General features: G+C 39.2%; 2 protein-coding genes across 3 annotated transcripts; one reads left to right on the top strand and one right to left on the bottom strand.

The window, feature by feature from the left end:
* Positions 1 to 1,808: 1,808 nt before the first annotated feature.
* Positions 1,809 to 19,966, top strand: rela (RELA proto-oncogene, NF-kB subunit a). The gene is made up of 11 exons (XM_084712678.1): positions 1,809 to 1,988; positions 4,707 to 4,742; positions 4,988 to 5,133; positions 6,746 to 6,891; positions 9,110 to 9,201; positions 10,321 to 10,455; positions 11,889 to 11,993; positions 15,583 to 15,798; positions 15,928 to 16,008; positions 16,107 to 16,190; positions 17,010 to 19,966. The coding sequence occupies exons 1-11, from the start codon at positions 1,982 to 1,984 to the stop codon at positions 17,873 to 17,875; spliced, it is 1,914 nt and encodes a 637-aa protein (XP_084568804.1). The 5' UTR covers positions 1,809 to 1,981; the 3' UTR covers positions 17,876 to 19,966.
* Positions 19,960 to 21,862, bottom strand: c23h11orf68 (chromosome 23 C11orf68 homolog). Of its 2 annotated transcripts, none has more exons than XM_084712680.1 (2): positions 21,706 to 21,862; positions 19,960 to 20,962 (listed from the first exon to the last, which is right to left on the bottom strand). In XM_084712680.1, the coding sequence occupies exon 2, from the start codon at positions 20,932 to 20,934 to the stop codon at positions 20,191 to 20,193; it is 744 nt and encodes a 247-aa protein (XP_084568806.1). In that variant the 5' UTR covers positions 20,935 to 20,962; positions 21,706 to 21,862; the 3' UTR covers positions 19,960 to 20,190. The 2 variants fall into 2 exon arrangements, with proteins under 2 accessions (XP_084568806.1, XP_084568805.1); XM_084712679.1 differs by having other exon boundaries at positions 19,960 to 20,965; positions 21,706 to 21,861.
* Positions 21,863 to 21,991: the final 129 nt, after the last annotated feature.

Here is a 21,991-nt window from a genome sequence, read left to right as displayed (position 1 = left end):
ATGTCCCACAGAATAACATAAAACACCCTGACGCAATGTACAACAAATCTAAAATGACCCTGTGAAATATTACTTCAGATGAGAGAGACAATGCAAAATGAAACAAAAAAAAAAAGGAAACAATAACACTGGATAGCATTACACAGATATTAAAAATATTATTCCAAAAATAAATATTATTGAAGTTAGTGGTGCATTTCTTGTTAGCTAGTTGCTAGTTGCTATAACTTCAGGGAAAACATGGATATGTCAGATTCATCCAAGAATGAAGAAGGAAGTCGGCCCATGTGACTAAACAACCACCACAGGTGATTAAAATCTATCTGACATGACTCAGGCAGATATCATGTTCATGCATGAGGTAATATTAAGTTTCAGTCACGCAACATTTACTCATGATCTCTGACCTTCTAACTCAATCACTGATGTATCCAACACATCCCATGTTTCCCTGGAGGTTAAAGCAACTAGGACTCTTTAATGGAGTGCTAAAGTCATGCCCCTTCCGGTGGACGACTAAGGGATCTAACTTTGGAAAAAAAATATCAACTGTAGTCAGTGAGGAGAGACAAATTATTTTTTGATCTATTTGAACTGTGCCAAGAATAACACATATGATGTTTATCAATTTAAAAGGCAATTTTTCAAGTTGAGAAAGTTGCAGTTTGTCATAAAACTGTTCTACTATCAGATTGTGAAGATTCGTAATTAGAGAGACTACACACCCAGAAGTCATGCATCTTATGCCACGATTTTCTCCCTCCAGAAGCTAACATTAGCAGCTGAAGCTACGATATCTGTGTGTTTTTTTGTATCGGCATGTAGTTGCACAATAGGGTTCATAACCTTCTCTTCAAACACTTAAAATAAGATAACGTTACAAGGGGAAGCAAGATTGGTGTTGGCAACATATGTTATGCGGGAAGAGAGATTAACTCAAAACTAAAACTAAACTACGACAAACCTACAATGAACTTTTTGTCTTGTAAAACTATGTTTTAAATTTATAAATGTGTAATTTGTGTCACACTTCAAATGGAATCAAATAATAATTTGCTATAGACCCTTTAACGGTTTGTAAACAGTGAGAAAGCTGCGCACCCTTTTTGGCATTGGAAGTACAGTGGACCACAACGGCTTGTCAACGGGCCGATGCAAACATGAGCAACTTTGACCGCGTCCTCAGACCAGTCAACACATTTAACAGCCTGCAGACATAGACGCCACCGGTTGCTCCGAAGTGGTCATGATTCTGTCAGTATTTTGAATAACTTGTATCGACCACTGGAATATCGATGCTGAAGTATCGTATACTCAACAACCAGACATTTAAGTGGTTTTGGATGCTGGTAAAATGTTTAATTCAACCTTCGCAGTTTCATGACTTGTCTGGATGACTGGGAAACAACGCTAATCTGTTGCCCAAATGCGCGCTCAGCTTTTCGATGATGTAAGCCGAAATGAAGGGTCGAAAGGGCACACCGGAAGGGGCGTGGCTTAGAGGGGAACATTTGGAATAGTGTAAGTGCACAACACTTTTAATGCATAAATGATATGTATTATAGCTTTACGGCGAAGTGTCAATGTTTTACACACAAAGTATAAAAAAACATAATAATTTAAAAAAATGTAATCTAGTTCATATTATTTCATCAAGAAAAAAGTCATACACAGAGTATATACATTTTCAATAACTTCTATTTTTTATTTATTATTTCTAATAAATGAATGGACAATATAAGTGATGAATAAACCCCTCTTGGCGGAAGCGTTGCTCCGTGCATGTGTGCAGCTTTACTCCGTACAGTCCTGTACACAGATGTAGGTGGAGCGAAGGAGGCGGCTGAACAGCTCTGTCAAGAAGTTTTTTTTTTTTTCTGCAGTTCACACTGTCGTGTTTGCAGCGTCTTTTAGCTGAAAAACAAAGTCCGGACAAACAGCGGTGTGGACGGAGAAGCGTGAGCGGGACTCGGACACAGCCATGGAGGGTGAGTGGAGCTACATTTATTTGCTCGGCCTGTTTACTCAGCTTTAGAGACTGGAGGTGAAACTGTCCAGGGAGTTGTTGTGCGCCGGGGAAAGCCCCGCTGCTGCCATTGGGCTTCGTTATTACAGGAGGAGTCTGCTGTTCTCGGATAGTAAACTAACATAGGAAGTTTAACACAACTCTGTGTTTTTATTAGTTATCCTTATTATATGACGTTATATTTGTAGTATTTGTACCGCTGTGTGTTGCTAACTCACCTGCCACGGCTGAACCGTACAGTGTCGAGCAGCCAAGAGGCCTGTAGGGTTAGTCCACCTCATGGGTTTCTCTGTTGCGCCTGAAAATGCAAAACTCCGTTTAAAAATCTGACAATTTATTCGTCATTGCAAATTTACGAACATATACGTTACATAAATGGCATTTTAAAAGCTTGCCTGTCATTATGGAGGAGTTGTTCTGAGTTCGGCTAACATGTAGCCCACCAGGTAGTGTTAGTTTCAATCAAAAATCTGTTGTGTTATAATTGGTCCACGCCGCTCGCAGCCGCCCACCTCGGTTTTAATGAGAGGAAATTATGGAAATAGCACATCATATTTTCGCAAAGTTGTGGTTGTTAGCCGATGTGAGGGGTATCCTGTGACGATTTAGAAACTGCCAATGTTCCTATTGTAAATCACAGTCAGTGTTGATTATGGATGCTTTAGGTGAAAGTGTTTCTACACTTTCTCTACATGACAGACCTCCCAAATGTGTGGAAGCCCATTTACAATGTGATTACAAAAAACTGCAAGTCAGTATAAACAGAAATACTAAGGACTTAGCATCTCTAAATAATGAGAAACTGTATCGAAATAATGTGATAGTATCTCAGAATAATGACTAACTGATTACTTTGAAAAAGTTTCTCGATACCACATTATTATGTGCAAGTTTCTCATTTGAGTCATTATTTTGAGATATTAAGTAAGGTGCAAATTATTATATTTATTATTTAATTAAAAATATTAAGTATTAATAAGAATCACAAAAAAAATGCTTATACCAAACAGTACCAAATGTTTTTCCTTCAAACAAAGCTGTATTTCCACAGCTGCATATTACATATTCTCTGACAGTGTTTCATCATTTTGAGATACGAGGTCATTATTTTGAGTCATCAAGTTATTATCTTATTATAAAAGTCATTATTTTGAGATACTAGGCCATTAGTTTAAGATACTAAGCCATTAGTTTAAGATATGAAGTAATTATTTTGAGATACTATGCCATTATTTTGAGACAAAAGTCATTATTTTGAGTTATCAAGTCATTATTTTGAGACACCAAGTCATTATTTTGAGATACTAAGTCATTGTTTTGAGATACTAAGTCATTTTGAGTTATCAAGTCATTATTTTGAGACAAAAGTCATTATTTTGAGACATTAAGTCATTATTTTGAGTTATCAAGTCATTTTGAGACAAAAGTCATTGTGTTGAGGTACTAAGTCATTGTTTTGAGATACTAAGTCATCGTTTTGGGATAACAATTCAATTATTTTGAGATACTAACTCAAGTATTTTAAGATACTAATTCATGTATTTTGAGATACCAAGTCATTATTTTGAAATAAGCCATCATTTTGAATTTTTTAGGGGAATTTCTCATTATAATGACGTCCAGGATATTTTTTTTCTGTTATGTTGGGCTTCCATACAAAAAACCTTCTTGTTGATAAAGGATGAAAGCCTACATCCTTTATCAGTGTTTATAACATGGATAGGAAGAGGGCAGTAACGCTGATCATCAAAGATAAATCAGACCACATAAAGTCAACCACATAACAGTTGAAGCACTGATGTGTTTGTCAGGACAATTCAGGTGAAAGTGAGTCACACAAGTGTCACCTCTGTTATTCTTCAGATCTGTTTTGGTATTAAATGATTTATGAAGGTCTCATTGTAGTGAGGCAGTAGACATTTACTTTCACTTTCACAACTTGTTAAATAGGCAGTGATGTCTTTCACATAAAGACTCACAAGTGCAAGTAGCCTTTATGCTTTAGATCTCTATAATTCACCTTAATCTTACATGGATGTAGAGCTTGTCTCACTCTGTCTGGACAAAAGCTTAAAGTCAAAGCTACATGCTGTATGAGTTCGGTCTGAGGCTGGGAAGCAGGCATGTTACAACTTGGAAAGTATCCTGCTCATGCTTTTAATTCGAACAAGTCCTACTGGCTGCTGGGTGGAGCTTTGGCCACCTGATCCAGTGTGTCACACCTCGCTTCTTATTGTGAATCTCCACAAGTCGTTCATCAGCTCCTGAAACTAGAGTGCTGCTGCCCACTCCCCTCTCACAAAGCAGGCCTGCAAGGCAGGGGTAATTTGACACCGATATTACACCCTGCCTGTCATTGTTTGCTCAATTCTGCACTTCTTCTTCTTCTCTCAGAGCTTTGGCGGGCAGTTTATGGCGAATAATTATATTTAGCTGGGAAGCCCTGGTCTCTCAGCAGCCTTTGACCTCTTTGGACACTGTGCAGTCTTGTAGATTTCCACCCTGACCGCGCCACAAATGACAAACTGTTACAAAACCACAAGAATGTGCTGAAAGCAGCTTTTGGTTTGTGTCATCTGTGCTGCCACTGTATGCTGTGTGTCATGTAACGTGGATGGTAATCCACTAATCGCTCTAACAAGTGGTTAAGATGTCTTTTCTTGTTTTCTGTCCACCACAGTGTACGGAGGATGGGGCATGACCTCACTCAACCAAGGTAAGAAGCAGTTTCCTGTAAATAATCAGTGTTCTGTATAAACCAGTACTGATAATGACTGCAGGCTTCTCATGAGTAAACATTTCAGCACTCTGTGTTTGACGATCGATGGCAGAGCTCAGTTCTGTGTTGACACACTGATTCATGTAGTGCAGCCTTTCACAATCTGGATCCTGTGTTCTTGTGTTTCCAAAACACTGCGTATAAGTCGCTTTCTTCCTCTCTTGCTTCCTCTCATCTGTCAGTCCAACCAGCGGCCCCCTACATAGAGATCATCGAGCAGCCGAAGCAGAGGGGGATGAGGTTTAGGTACAAGTGTGAGGGACGTTCAGCTGGCAGCATCCCTGGAGAGAAGAGCAACGACACCACTAAGACCCACCCAGCCATCAAGGTGAGTGGGATGCAGCTTGATGAGCAAATTCAATTGAATAGAGCACAAAGACGAGATATTTAATGTTCAAACTGATAAACTTTATTGTTCTTTTTAAATATACTCTACAGCTGAGTGATATAAAGATATATCAGTATCGTGATGTGAGGCAAGACGTCGTCTTTGATTTTGGATTTTGTTACATCGTGATGTGGCATAATTGTTTTCTTTTCCTGGTTTTAAAGGGATGGTTCACCCAAAAATGAAAATTCAGTCATTATCTACTCACCCTCATGCTGACTGAAGATTGGGCTTAGTTTGTTGGTCTACAAAGCACTGCTAGCGTTTGAAAAGTCATTACAAAAAAACAACAGAATAAAAACAAAAAATGTCACCACGCTGCTCGTCTGGTATAATCCAAGTATCCTAAAGCCCCAACGTGCCAAGCTGACTGAAAAAAAATGTCACTTACACCATGTTTTTAGCCTGAATCTTCACTGTGGGTCCTCAGCTTGGAGCCATGTTGAAATGCACTGTCTGAACTGGGTGTGTGCAGTGTGACGGTGTGCAAACGGCATGTCGGGACTTTAGGAGACTTGGATTATGGCATACAAGCAGGTTTTTTTTGCAGTCGTTTTTTGTTTCAGTTTGAAAACTGGTCACCATTTGCTTAAATAGTTTGTTAGATTCTGCAACACCGTTGTCCTGTCATGTTTGCACTATTTGAGAATTTATGGTAGGTTATTTTTCATTTAAATAAATGTGTATATTGAGATACATACGGTATCTCACAGACTAGCCCAAAACTATTGAGATTATTATTTATGAGCCATATCGCCCGGCTCTGACAGGGGCGACAGAAGACTTTGAAAGCTGTGGAATGCACAAAAAAATACCTTTTTGGAACATTCCACAGGTAAACAGGTGAACTGGTGACAAGTGATAGTATCATGATTGAGTATGACAGGGGCGTTCAAGCAATTTATATGCAATCCATAATCTTAACCTGTGACTTTTGATCCCTCAGGCGGCATGGCATTAATTAAAAACCCACGTTTAAAGATCTGTTACTACATGAGCTCGGAAACCCGTTGTCAGCAAACAGTTTGTCGCTGCATCTGCAAATTCAAGTTCAGACTCTGCCATGCAAAAAAAAAGACATATGTCAACTACATCTGCAGATTTCTCTGGGACTTACAGAAAGTGGAAAACTGTGGCGGTGCTGTGGTCTGATGAGTCCTCATGTCAGATTGTTTTTGCAAACCATGGACATCGTGTCCTCTGGGTTAAAGAGGAAAAGGATCATCCAGGTTGCTGCCAGGGCAAAGTTCAAAAGCCAGCATCTGTGATGGTATGAAGGTGTTAGTGCCCATAGCATTATGGGTAACTGTCATATCTGTGAAGGCCCCAGTAATGCTGAAAGGTACCTACAGGTTTTGTAGGTCGTCCAGATGACATCTGATACTGAACATGGTTCCATAACCCCTTTGTCCATCAAAGTGTAACTTTTTCTATGAAGTGGCATGTAGCTGTCGCTGTTGACTGACATTGCAGGACTAAAGCAAGCATCCACCTTTGAAATAGCCCCCTGGAATCATTAAATATGATGCATTCCTCTATATTCCTCCTATAGGTGCACAACTACAGCGGACCCCTGCGTGTTCGCATCTCACTGGTGACGAAAAACTCGCCGTACAAGCCTCACCCCCACGAGCTGGTTGGGAAAGACTGCAAACATGGCTACTACGAGGCCGACCTGCAGGAGAGAAGAATACACAGGTATGTGTGCATGTGATGAGGACGTTGCACTCAGTATTAGAGTCACACGCTTTTGAGGAATTTAAGGAAACAATGCGTCAGTCGCACCAGTGTGAAAAAAAACAACACTGAAGTTCCGTGGGGGGAAACTGCAGTTCCACATCAAAACAAGGTGGCATTTGTTGGAGATTGACCCAGATAAGGATGTGTTTACTGTCGCCTTGGTAAAACTAGTCGCCGGCTTCATCCTGCGTTTGGAGAAGAGTAAAACATTTACAGCGTGAAGTCCCTAATGACAGGTCGTGTTTGCCTCAGCTTGATTTGGTATTTTTCAGTCCATCCTGTATAACAATCAAAAACAACTAAAAAAACTAAAAAAAAGTATTGATGGTCTAGAAAAAGAAAGAGCAACAAGAGTGACTGACATTACGTAATGTTTAAACCTAGTATTACATCATCATTATTCTGTCTGGGCAGAGGGAACTGTGTTTGTCTGTCTGTCTTTATTACAAGTGTGATGAAAGTCAAACATACAGCATGTACTGCCCTCCACTGTGAGTATTGTGATACACAGTGTGTGTAGTTGATTTTATTACTCATTTGTTTTCCCACATTAAATGATTTACATTGTACTGACAAAAGCTCTAGACTATGATATGAGCTGTAAAGGCTGCCTGACCCAACAAAACAGAGTCAGAGTAGAGCTATATGGTAGATTATGTCCAGTTTTAGTCTAAGACAAAATGTTCTTGTAAATATAGTCAAATAATATGTGGTAACACTTCATTTGAAGGGGTGTGCATAAGCCCACTGCGTTCAGGAGACATCACGGCTGGACCAGGACCGAACACAGCCTTTGAGACCAACAGTGGACAGTTTGATATCAAGGAATACAGTACCTAGGTGGTTTACTTGCAGGGTTTGGCTCCTGGCACCCTGCTGCTGAGGTTAGCTCTACAGCTAACCCAGCTAACTAGCTGAAGATGGCTACAGCTAACAGCAGACAGCAGTTAGCCCACCAAAAGCAACAAGTTAACTAGCCAACTGCTATCTGTCCATTAGCTAACACTGTAGGCTGAATCACCATGGTACTATACTCACACTCACACTGTGCTTATTACATTTAATAACATTGTAACAAGTCCAAATGGTACCACTTCAAGGAAATTATTTTTGGCACAAAAGCACTTGACCGTGTAATAAAAGTTATTGTGAAATCTGAGGTTCACTTTGACAGAACTTTTTTTAAACAGTTCCTGCAGGTCCTTAAAAAGTCTTAAGAAGTTTAAAATTTAGTAATCTCAACATTAGGTCTTAAAAATGTCTTCAAAACGATTTTGACAGGTTATAAAAATGTATTTATGAAGTTAACATTACTTTTATAAAGTTGGATTTAATTTTAATCTAGCTTTTAAATGTGTTTGCAGGGGGACTGTAGGCTATTGCTCTCTTTGTAACAACTGCAAAACGAAACAAACCATTGAAACTATTAACTGCGTGTACTTTTTAGCCAGTATGGACATAACATAGGTCTTAAATTGCATGCATATTGGTCTTAAAAAGTCTTAAATTTTGATTTTTTGATTTGAAAAGGGTCAGGAATACAGCCAGTAGAAAGGGATGTTCACTAAAGTTAGTAGACGGGGCAGGGAACTGCAGCACACCCAGTGCTTAGTGTGATAATACAGTCTCCTCTAGTTTGAGTGATTTAATCACAGTTTCTGTCGTCAGAGTGGAGGGAGCAAAACTCATAGATCGAATACTTTAAAACTTTAATACTTTAATACTTTAAACTAAAAAGTTTGGAATACTCAAAAGAAAACTTCAGGTAACACTGGGTATATGTCTAAAATGTCTTCATCTAATTGTGGTGCCCTAGAAGTCTTGTATTTTTCCAGTTAGACTCCACTCTGCTAAACTGTTCTCTCAACTTGCGGATGTGGTCAGTGACCCACAGTGATGATGCTTTATTCTCATAAAATGTGAATTTTATGGAACCAGAAGGGTAAAACTGTGGTTATTGGCGCAAATACTCACTCCGTGTGTAAACTGTAAATTGGGTGTTTGGCCACAGTCACGCATTAGTCCCAGAGTATTTAGTTTCACATTTTAAAAAAATCAGAAAACATAAGAATTTATAATGTAAATATTACAGCTGTCATGATGAGACGAGAAAGTACAAGTATGCTTCAGTGGTTTCTGTCTTCTACTTTCGGTCTTACACTGTATTTGCTTTCAGTTTTCAGAACCTGGGCATACAGTGTGTCAAGAAGAAGGATGTGAACGAGGCCATCACTTGTAGACTGCAGACCAATAATAACCCCTTCAACAGTAAGTGGCCATGCTTAAAATTGTGTACAACACAAAGGCCTGTCTGTGTTGTTGACCTTTTTCTGTTAAATCTGTCATTGTGCGAAAAGTTGTTGTTCAGTGTGGAGAGGGACTCTTGAAATGTCCCTCTCAAAGTTTAGTTGAACTAGAAGTTTTAGGAGGTGGAAAGTTTTCTTGTAAAAGTAAAAAGAGTCACAGGGATAATATAATAAAAATGTAAATTACTCAGTCAATGAACTTCAAAGTGAGATTTTTGATATTTATGTCATTTCTTCTCTGTAAACATACTAAAAATGCCCATTCTTCTGAAAAAGTACAACTAGCACTAATAACTTTACAATAACATCTATCTTTAGCTTGAAATAACATGCAAGGCTAACGAACAAGCTTGAAAATAGCTGTTATCATACCAGATGATGGTAAAAAACAAAATCTGTACCTGGATAGATGTTTTTTAGCTAATGTCAAGTTAGCTGCTTTTACAAATAGATTGTATAGAGAGTGATATCTTTACTCTATGATTCTGTCTCTGTCCTTTCTTACTACAAAACATTTTCATTTCAACCTATAGCCAGTTTAGCTTTTACCTTTGCTGTGTTACAACCTAGCTAACTAGGTAGTTAGCATGAGCAGTCAAAGCCACCATGGGTTAACAGGGAAATTGCATCAGAAAGCACCATTAAACTATCACTGGGTCACGGTATATGCTCTTACACAATTAATGTTATTATAATCGGTTACAATGACCTTTAAAGGAATGAATGTAAATTATTCTTTTACTAATACTAGTATGGTAGAAGTCCCGCCCCCCTTTTGCTCTGAGCTTTTAACAACAGTTGAGCAAACTTGGTGCCCAGTGAAACCTGGGAAAAATTTCTCCTTTCCCTTTTCCTGTACTGTAGATATGCTATGTGCTAGACTCGTCTGTGTTGAAAAAAAAAACACACTTTGAAGATGTTTAAAAAATGGTATACTGCTTCAACCTTGGGTGCTAAACACAAAACAGAGAAGTTAAATACTGATAACATACATATGACAGGATGCAGTGCTCTGCCAGACTACTGTGTCGCCTGTGTTGACTGTGCACTCCACCCTTTCCCTGCTGTGTCTTGGCTGCAGTTCCCGAGGCGAAGGTGTGGGAAGAGGAGTTTGACCTGAATTCAGTTCGGCTTTGCTTCCAGGCCTCAGTCACTCTGCCTACGGGGGAGCTGTGCCCTCTGGATCCTGTGGTGTCGCAGCCCATTTATGACAACAGTGAGTGGACAACACATATACATACGCAGACAAACAGTATATCAGGATTGCTGACACTGATTTTTTAGAACCTGCTGATGCTAAGCATTTGGTGCACTTTAATATCTTTGAACTATTTTCAATTCCCCATGACTTTTTGTCAGGGTAAACTGATGAACATTTATTAGAGTTTAATGAAATACCAGCAGCTGTTTAAGCTCCGTGGAGCCACCCAGTAATACAATATAAAGTTCACACTTCAACCTATTCGTCTACTGAAACCTTTAATTCCCTTGAGCACTCTTTGTTCCTCTTTGTATTGGAGATTTTCTTGTCAGCCTGAAGGTATTTACAAGAATTAGTCTCAATAGTAATGATGAGTCAGTCTTTAGTTTTATTCAGTAGCTGTGCCCTTTTTGACTCAAAGCCTTACCCAGTATACATCTCTGTGTACAGATATGAGAGACTGTCTTGTTATTATAAATTGATTGGGAATAAGTTATTGTCAAAATATAATGTTTGCAACACAAAAAAGTTAAGAAATCTCACACTGAAATGCAATTATGTGAAATAATGTGACATCTACTGTTATACTTTTAATAAATAACAGCTGTAAAATTAAAAACTGTAAGAAACAACAATGGAAACCACAGAAGCCGAGAACAGCCATCCTCTCAAGAACAGGAGTTAATGAGTTTGTTATCTGGGGAAAATTAATCTTGTTATCACAGTAAACACAAAAGTCATTTCCTCTTATGAAGGTCAAACACAGGCAGAAATTATGCTGTCTGTTATTTTAAGAAATTGGCCTTACTGTTTTTTTAAGACAACAAAGGTTGTTTTCTTGTGATGAAGACGTTTTCACACGCTATTTTCTTGTGACAAATTATCTTGTTACCTGGAGATATCAGCCTTTTGTTTTCTCAGGATAATAAAAGGTAAATTATCTCATTATTTCGAGAAATTTGCCTTTCTGTTTTCTCAAGATAACAAAAGATGTCTTCTCATGATTAAGTTGTTTTCTTTAATTATACATTATCCCGTTTTCTCTAGATGACAGTAGTTTTTTTTTTGTGTGATTATGTTGTTTTTTTTTGTGATGTTTTCTGGTGAAAAATTATCTCCTTTTGATAATTAAACCTTTTGTTTTCTTGAGATAACAAAAGTTGTTTTCTCGTGCTAAATTATTTTGTTAATTAAATGAATTAAGCCTTTATCATGAGAAAACGCGCTTCGTAATCTTGAGATCACAAAAAAATAAACTTGTGACCTCAAGAACACCATTAAAAAAAATAGTTGTAAGTGTGGCTGTTCTCGGTTTTAATAGGAAACAGCTTCCAGAGCATTTATTAAACAGAAAAGAAGAATTGTTTGGCAATTTAAGGTATGTAGCACCTCAAATTCCCCAGTGTTGTTGTGTTTATTTTTTCATAAACCATTTTTCTGTCTTACAGGGGCCCCGAACACAGCTGAGCTGAAGATCTGCCGAGTCAACCGCAACTATGGAAGCTGCAAAGGAGGGGACGAAATCTTTCTGCTGTGTGACAAAGTGCAAAAAGGTACCCATGCTGTATATGCTTTTGTCAGTTGATGAGTTAATTCTTCCATATTTAGACTAAGTGAACATAGCAACACATCACACAACTCTACTTTCGTATTTACTGATCTATAAATAAATGTCAGAGCTGACTCAGCAGAAATTGAAATATGTCTCCAGCAGAAAAGGTGTGAAGCTTCCAAACCTACAAGATGAGTGGGAGTCAGACTGACAGTACACTGACAGTTTTGAACTAATGACATATAAACTCTGACTCTCATAAAACTACATGTGATGGTGTGCTTAAATAAATTCATAACACAACTTATAGATGTTGTTAGCAAGACCTGTTGAAGTTTGAAGGCTAACAATGCTCATTTTCACTTTAAGTTACAGTTAAAGCTGTAATATATAACATTTCTGCATTAAAATGTCTACAGATGTTAGACATATGTCATGTATTTTGTTGAGTTGTGTACTTAGATTATCCCAAATGTTTCCAACAATGTTCAAACTCCGAGAAATATGTATTTTATTCAGGGTAACTCTGCGTTTCCTGATAGCCGTTGCTAGTTAGTTGATAAGGTAAGATAGACATGATGTTTCTTTATTAGTCCCACAGCAAAGTGGATAGCAAAAATATAAATAAGCATCAATAAAACAGCTACTATGACTTATGGGAAAACACGTGATATGTCCAGATGTGTCAGGGAGTGAGGAAGGAAGTCAGTGCACATGACGTAATGTAACCTGAATGAATTTTAACAACTCCCATTACCCCTATCGTACGACATCATCAATCTGCGTCTTTTGTTATTGATTTAATGTGTGAGAGAACGCTAGCGACAGAACTTTTGTTGAACAATTGCTCATTTGATACAGTATCTATCTGAAAGATTAAAAGAACATTTACGAATGGAAAATGTAATTTAGAAGCATTAAAACACCTTGACTCACTTTAACACACACAGGAGTTTTGTTGCCACAGCCTTGTTGGTCTGGTATGACCACTAGCTTATGGAAGCTAATGTTAGCAAACTTGAGACGAGTATTTCTGTGTAACTGACTGCAGCTTGAAGCACAGTGTGAGATCTTCACAGTACAATGTCTCAGAAAATATCACGGCATATAGTATCCATTTACAATCATTTTTAAGTCGTTTGTCCTTGAGAATTTAATGTTCTCTCAAAAAAACGTTAATTCATTACAATTATTAATAACAACACTCTTAATTCCAGTTTTGGTGGAAAGTGATATGTGAAATTTCTAAGCTTGCTCTGTACCAGAAAACACCCTTTGTCCCAGACAAGAATTCACAACATAAAACAATTTGAAAAATGTGTTAAAATCCTTTCAAATCTAAAGCTAACAATACCTATTGAAAATATATAAGTGTAAAAATGCTATTATAATCATCTTTGTTTTGAAACTGATTTTTTTAATTTTAAGGTTGTGTCCCAAATTTCCATCGACTGTGTCAGATTTTTACAAAGAGATAATTTAAATCGGGCAAGAGAGGCGAGAACACTGCTCAAACACTGGTAAACTTCTTATTTTTCCACAAATTCATTAAATAAATTCTGTCAGATGTGTCCCAATCATAACATGTCAACTACGCAGTCCCTCTAAATCAAAGCTAAATAAGAATGGTTTGAAATGTGTATTTTGATTAACATTAAGAAAACTATGACTTGAAAAAATAAAATGGCTGCTCACTACGACTGTGCTGTGAAATGAAAAATTTAACATTCTTGACGTCAGCATTTTTCATCTGACAGAGTTGGCACCTGCATTTAATAAAAATCGCTAGGAGGCTGGCCTGTCAGAAGGTTTAATAGCCAAGAGTTTTATAGTTAAAAAAAAATATTTTCTTCATAATTGAAGAATAAAAATGAAACAACCCTCAAAACACAGTAATGTCCAAATTCTCAAGAATGTTTGTTCAACTGCAGAAGTTTCAGTTTTCATTCCTTTAAGGATCACTGTAACTGAAGTCACTCACTTTATAATAATTTCATAAAATATTATATCCTGACAGACATAAAACATGTCATCAACTTGAAATATATATTTCAAATAACATTGTTAGAATGAACAATACTAATTATAACAGTATTGTAGATAAGCAAATGTACATGATATGATAACCATTTCAAAAACATCTGCTCTCAGATTACACATCATGCAAACATCCAGTATCAAGTGATATTTTTGGCCACTACTATCATTGCACGTGAAGTTTCATTGCCTGCCACAGTATCTGTTGTGCAACACAAACCGGTCATGTTATCTCTATGAGTGACTCTTATTACCAACAACAAAGCTCTCCTCCTCTGAATGGATGGCCACTCCTCATTTTTCCAAGTAATAACTAGCATGACATATGTGTAGAAACAGTTAAGTGCTTTCTGCTGTGTACGTGCCCGCTACATCTGTATACTGTGACGTGAAATCAGCCTTGGGATTGTTTTTGAAAAAACTAAAGGCAAATGAAAGTTTTTTCAGTCTATCATGAGTTCACATCAGAACAATTTCCTGCGTGGGTGCTCTGCTGCTGATATAAAGTCAGACTCCTTAAATTTTCAGCCTCCGTGTGCCTTGTGAGCTCAGTTTTTATCTTTTCTTCTGTTAAATTTCTCTGCATTATCTCTTTCTAATTAACACTCAGTTAAACAAAGCAAAACTATATAATTATATCAAGGATGACACTTTTTGAAATTAAAATAAGTCTTTTTCCTTAAGCTATTTTGCAGTAGTTTTCCGATGGGGGGGGGGCGTATGTGCTGTAGAACATGTGCTTTCTATTCTGGAAATGGGGGTTGTGGGAAGCTCCCCTGAGTTCTCTCTGGCTCAGCTGAAGCTGTCAGACACATTACGTCAGTGTGAAAAAAGCCTGTGAACCCTTGTGAATCTTGGACTAAATCAGAGGTTCTCAAACTGTGGGGCGTAGAACTGCTGCAGGGGCGGCGTGGATGACCAGGGGGAAAATATGGAGTCAAACTCAGTTGAATGAGTGTGATTTATGACAGGGAAACAAACAAACAAGTGTTTGCTGATGCTATCATGCCGACTTTTACTTCACTAAAATTCAACTTGGATGATCTTTATCAGTTGCTTCTCTTATAACTGTTAATGATAGATTTAAAAACACACTGTGCAGTGTGGGATGTGAACTCTGTTTGGCCTCTCAGGCAGGCCAAGACAGAAACAGTTAGAGAGCCGCTGGTCTTGATCTCTCCAGGATTATATCACATAGCTGTTACCACAGCAGGCAGAGCCATCACATACTTTTAACATTTCATCCTATTTTACTTGAAGTTTGACAGCTGAAGGTAAGGCTTGCAAGATGTTGTCATATCAGAGACAAATCATTTTTCATCCAGTTTCAGTTGACTCTTCCTAAGTCCCGCCCCCTTTCACTCATTGCATTTCAACAGTTGAGCAAACTCTGCAAACTTTTTTTCCACTTCTGAAGGGGTATGCCAAAAAAAGTTTGAAAGCCAGTGAGGTAACTTAAGTTGTGACCCTAAATGTCACTTTTACAGGAAAAGGAGAAACCAGGCGAAGGTTGCTCATCTTCTGATATTTTCCATTTTCTGTTCCCCTTGCAGAGGACATCGAGGTGCGTTTCTTCCAGGATACCTGGGAGGGAAAGGGCACTTTCTCCCAGGCTGATGTCCACAGACAGGTGGCCATCGTGTTCCGCACGCCGCCGTACCGCGACACTAACCTCTCTGAGCCCATTAGAGTCAAGATGCAGCTCCGCCGGCCCTCTGATCGCGAGGTCAGTGAGCCAATGGACTTCCAGTACCTGCCTGCTGACCCGGGTAAGACGCAACGTTCCCATGTTTCCATATGATGTCACAGAAGTTACTGATAATATTTTACTTTTCTCTAAATACATGACAGATGAATCTGTTAATCTTATAAGTGCTTTTTAAAAATGACCCTTGTAGATGAATACAGGCTGAATGAGAAGAGAAAGCGTACAGGGGACATGCTCCAGAGCCTGAAGCTGGGGCCCATGCTGTCCAGTGGTACGTTGATGAGATTTCTTTTCTTTCTCTCTGTTTTATGTATAATAAGGTGATTTTTGTTGTTGCAGTGTAATATAATAATGTCATGGCATTTTCAGTGTCCATTACGCAAGATAGACGGCACATAAGCCCGGCAAGGCGAACGGTCACAGCCAAACCTCCACCAATGAATGCACAAGCTGGTGAGTCTGTTAAATTAATTCATATTACATATGGTGACTCTTTTAAAGTCCCTGCAGAGATTTGCTGTGATTTTAATAGAACTTAAGGTCGACTAATAGATAAGTCAAAGGGTTCACAGACTTTTTCAGCTTGAGAAAAAAAAAAAAACAATTTTGGTGTCTCCCCAGGACCCCAACTTACAAAAATAAATCATGAATTGCCATAACGTCTACATTTATATTAGATATATTGTGTGTGAAACAGTAAACTTTCACTGGTATTTTTAGTAATTCTAAATAAACTGAATTAAATATAGAGCAATTCGGGTAAATAAATAAATAAATAAATATATGCCTATAAAACTGTGCTAAGCCAATATTGCCCTGATAATATGAGTCAATCCATATTTCGGTTTGGGTCTGGAAAGTTCACTGTTTCAGTACCCTGATGTCATTTTAAACAATATATTTTATTAAACTGTAAAATATTCTGCCTCCATTACATGCCTTTGTCACAAGTGTTAAGTAAAAATGTGTTAATGTATATATTCTATATTCTGTATATTATATTCTGTATTAGGAATATTGCCCAATATATCAACCTAATTTTGGTATCAGCATCCCTTCTAATATAATTGTAATTGTAAATCTGACATTTGTTTTTCTTCTCCTTCTCTTCCTTTTGTCTTAAAGATATAGAGGGAGCTGTTGGATCTGTGTAGCAATAAAGCTTATTTAAGACAACCATAAACTGATCCTTTCTTCTGCATAAAGAATGTGTTATTATAACATTTTCAGCAGTGGAACTCAAATTGCTTGTTGCTTGTGTTGTGTCTCCAGCAGCTGCAGTGCCCCCTGGTGCCAGTGCAGCGAAACCCCAGTCCTCCTATTCATACAATCAGCCAGGTCAGCTCTTTGTCCAGCCCAAGGTGGAGGCCTCCGCCTCCATCTCAGCTACAAACACAAACCAAACATGGAGGATCATGGAGAGCCTGAACCTGGGCCCCCAGCCCAAACCTTCCCCGGTGCCCAGCTTCACAATGGGCCAGGTACCACCACTCTCCTCCTCCACCTCCTCTACCACCACGTCCACTCTCAACCAGGACTTCTCAACTGTCAACCTGTCAGACCTTCACGAATTCTTCCCCAACATGTCCTCAGCCATGGCCCAGGAGCCGGCAGCCTCTCAGGGAAGCACGGCCTCCTCACAGTCCAGCACCTCCTTCACCCTCCAGGGCTCTCAGTATCGGGTGGACCCACCACTTGTGGACGACGATATCCCTGAGTTCCCTAGCTTTTCTGAAGCCCAGGCCCCAGGCGGACTGGAGAACCTGAACATGGATGACTTGGAGGACATCCTGAACCCCAACCTCATGAATGAGAGCGGAAACGTCAGCTCGATATTGGGTCAGGCTACGGGCCAACAAGCTGGCACTTCCGGCCCTTCATCCGCTGCCCAGAACGGCGCAGAGTCCCAGAACACTTCTGACCTGGCAGGCAACCCAGGCAGCACCTGGATGAATTACCCCAACAGCATCGTCAACTTGCTGCAGACAGGGGGCTTGATCGACATGACACCCAACAGCAACCACCGGCCCCCTGTGCTGGACGAGCTCGATGAGCTGATGTCTGCTGATGAGGATCGCCTCATTTCCATTTTTAACAGTGGAAGCCAAACTAGGTTTGTGTCAGGACATCCAACTTAAAGTTTGTCCGTGACTTGCTTTTATTATGGACATATTCACAAAGACCATTTGTGTCAGCTCCTTTAGCCTTCAGAACTAAAACTCCTTTGTTGTCACTAGAAACAAAAAAGGACACAAGGTGGATATGAAGGGCTGTAAGAGACAGAATGTAGCAAAACTGCTCCCTGTGGACATGCTTATTGAAATACCGGGCAAAGACTCTTTGTGGTATTCAGTTAGTGTGGTTTGCCAGGCCTTATATACAGTCCAACAAAGGACTGAACATAATCAAATATTATCGCCCTTATTAAGAATCAGTCATTAACTTCCTCAGCCACTGTGTCAACCTGATCTAAGGTTATCTACCAACAAATGTTTGTCGTAGAAACTTTATCAGATCAGATGGACAGCTGAAGGCATCTTTTTAAATGTCTTTCTGTTGAGGTCATTTTCTGTGGAACATCTTAGCTTGAGCATGTTTTTTGTACTGTCATTTTAACAGCAGTCAGTGTTAGTGATTATCACTGTCTTTAAGTGAAATGTGCAAGTTTTGTCTGTGGCTGGTTTACTCATCAATAATTGAATCAGATCTAGAGGTAAGTCTATGAATATCACAGTACGCTCACTGTCCTTTTTAATGAAATATCCCTGTGTATTTCTTTGGAACTTTTTTTTTTCAAGTTCAGTAGTAACTGTATCAACTTCCTTATAATGGTGCCTTTGTTGACACAACAAAATGTAGTTACGTGTTAAAGGGACAGGTTGGAGTTTTTGAAGTGGGGTTGTGTTAGTGTATTTACCTACAGTCAATAGAGCTTGGTATGCCCCCCAATTTGGAAAAGCAGACAGGAACAGCAGAGCAGAAGAAGCAATGTACCGCTATGGACAGGGTCAGCAGTGAAGTGTACTTTAACCACCTGAAAATAAATCAGTATCAGTTCAATTGTTGCCTATATTAGAGCTGTCATGATAACAGATTTTTAAACTGATACAATACTAGTATAAAAAAATATACTCAGTACCACAGCAAAAAAATAATCTTAGGCAATTTAGCTTGCAAAATGAGATTACCAAAACCAAATTTCAGGCAGGAGAGTAAAGACTGATCTGAACTGAGGTCTTGACAAAGCACTTAAGATTTATTTATTTTTTTATAGCATTGGTACATTTGATACCATAATTTTGAATATTTTTGCACTTTCCCTGCCTGTCAGGAAATTTAAGTTATATAAGATAAATATTTTTCTCTCTAAAGCAACCAGATTCCTCTAGCTAAAATTAATTTTACCCTACAGAGCATAGGAGCTGCTGGTCTACTGCATTACTCTGACTTTTGTCTTTTAAAAGGTTAGTTTGGCTTCACTTAAATCACACAATAACAAATTAACTGACTGAAGCATCAGTAAACCAGCAATTGCCACGTTCTGTTATGTAAAAAAATTACTACTTTTGTCAAAGGAGTCTGGTTGCTTTTGAGTGATATTTGGCTCGTAGAACGGCAATTTCCCATGGGAAAAGACTGCCTGTTGCAAGGTAAAGCAGTGAAAATATTCTAAATGTAGTGTGCACTTAAAACTGATATTGACTCAAGTTGCTTGAATACACTTGTATGTAAAAAGCATACATATGCTGCTGACCCTGTCCTCAGCAGAGCATTGCTTAGCTTCCTACACCAGTATTCCTGCTGCGTCTCCAAACTGGTGGTGTGTTGATCGCCATTTGCTGTACCTCAGACAATCCCACTTCAGATAATCCAAACTATCCCTTTAAGAACCAAATGAAGGTCTACTTGTAAATAACTATGAAACAAGCAACATTAATGAGTACATGCTTATAGCAGAGAGGCTGTATCAGATCTTGTTTTGTGTCTGGCAATATAATTTCATCTGGTGTCTAATCGGTTTTTCTACAGTTACTTTATCAACAATGGCTGCAGTTTAACTTGGTCAACTTGCTATACTCAGTAGTAAAAATATGCTTTGAGAGAAAATTATGCTGTTTTATACTGTAAGCACATTATACAATATGCTTTTTTCTTTTAATGAATGATTAATTCTGTCAAAAAAAATCCCAAAACACTTCTCTTGGCAATAAAAATACACAACTTATTAAGATGGTCTTCAAAAGTAGACTTTATTTGGCAACTCTTGTTATTGAGTACAAACTGAAAAAATAAAGCCAAACAAATGAGACAAACATAAATTGTAAAAAAGAAATTCTCTTCCGAGTATGTGCATTCAACTCGCCAGTTGTGCTGCACAACCCAACTCATGAAGTGGCTTGACATCCACCCATCCTGCAAAACTATCCTCTTGTCCTGACTCCGGGAGGCTTATTTATGTTACTTCAAGATTGGTCACTTTGTTGACAATGTGGGACCGCCTAGGTACACACTCCAGGTCAAATTTGCTCTCATATATGGTTGGACAAATCTTCCAGCGGTTGTTCCGGTAGATTCCCAGGTATGTGTACACATCCGGCTTGTAGGAGAGAGGGCATTTGACCCCTGTGGCGCGGATGATGGAGTCCAGCCTTATAACCTCGCTCTCATCAGTGAAGTTCTGATTATAAGCACAAATGACCTGCTTGCCCCCTCCCTTGGGATTATGGGGGCTGACTTTAACTAGGGAGATCTTGCCGTCCAGAGCTGCTCTGGCCACACACTCCCAGGCGTGATCCAACTTGAAACCTGAGTCCAAGTGCATGAGCCACTTGCCCGTGAGCACTCCGTGGTTCAGGGCCAGCTCCTTCACCGTCTGGAAGGTGGCAGGCCGGCCGCTGGCCAAAAGTTTCTCCCAGCTCTCCTGAAGACCAGTGACGTCCCCACCACTGGGGCAGTGGTTCATGCCCAGCACTGCAATCCACCCCACGGGGCTGAGGCCGCACTCCTCATCACCAAATCTGTACACTTGTGAGGGTCTGTTGGTCTCCAGCCATCCATCGAACTCGGATCTGGGAGTTCTTCTCGAGTCAAACACAATCCAGGGGTCCATGTCTGCAGCCATGGCTTCAGCAGCATAAGTCTCTGCTGCATAAGGGGTCTCCAGCTCGCCATCTACAGGGGCCTCTTCCTCCTCCATAGTGCTGTCAGTGGTTAATAAGCAAGTCCTGCTGAGAGGAGAAAGTTTTATAATTTACTATTCATGTTTAAATCACACTCTTAAACACTGTCGTAGTTTTAAATAAGTCCAATCCAGGCACAAGCTGGACAAGACAGCTGGACTGTGCGGATGTTTACTAAGGTCCTGTCTAGAAGGGAACCCCAGACCCGCGAAAAATCTCGCGGGAGTGGCTGTTTCAACCCAAACCATGATCTTTCCCTAATCATAACCAAATATTTTCTGTCCTGAAACGTACCCACGCTTTAACCACAGCGCTGTCACAATAACACACATACTTCTATTACACTTTCCAAAATGTGCACCATGAGGAAACAACGCAAACAATTCTCGCGATAGTTTCGCGAATGAAGGGTTCCCTTCTAGACACGACCGTTTACTAACGCTACTAGCTAGCCTGCTACATTAGCAACATTTGCTGACGTCTGTCCTCCGCTGACGCTTCCACAAAAAAATAAGTTGCTACACGTGTCGCTTCAGTGTCGTTTAAAGTTGTAATTCAACAAACATGTTTAGTTAGTTACATGTCGAAAGAGTTTTAATTGCTTGGCTCCAGTCTCATTGTAGCTAGTCGACTAGCTAGCCATTTTACTACTCGCCCATGTACCGTCTTCTTGACAAATTTGGATAACTATTTTTTAAAAGAAACGTTTAAACAGAAATAATTTGCATGTAGGAGATAAGAATAATCGCAAATTGACAGCAAACTGTGGACGTTGAGGTTTCACTAACCTGCAGATGTTGAAGTTTGTTGTTCAGTGTTGTTCTTCCGCACAAGCGCAGCCCCTGTCGGTGGTTTACTCCTCCTCTGTATCACACAGCGATATGCAAAACTCCATGCAAGTATCTCTCAGTTAAATCATGTCGCCTCGCCTGTTGTCATTTGATAAGATCCAAAATAAGAACAGTGTCACCGCATTTAAACAGAATTTAAACCACTTATTAAAAGAACAGGAAAAGGAGAAGACAAACAATAAATAAAATAAAATAATACAAATATATTCTAACCTCCATCTAT

This window comes from Lutjanus erythropterus, chromosome 23 (assembly GCF_056507025.1).
Source record: "Lutjanus erythropterus isolate fLutEry1 chromosome 23, fLutEry1.hap2, whole genome shotgun sequence".
In the NCBI taxonomy this organism is placed as follows: Eukaryota; Metazoa; Chordata; class Actinopteri; order Lutjaniformes; family Lutjanidae; genus Lutjanus; species Lutjanus erythropterus.
The sequence above is the reverse complement of the archived record's forward strand: the minus strand, read 5'-3'. Positions and strand labels throughout refer to the sequence as shown.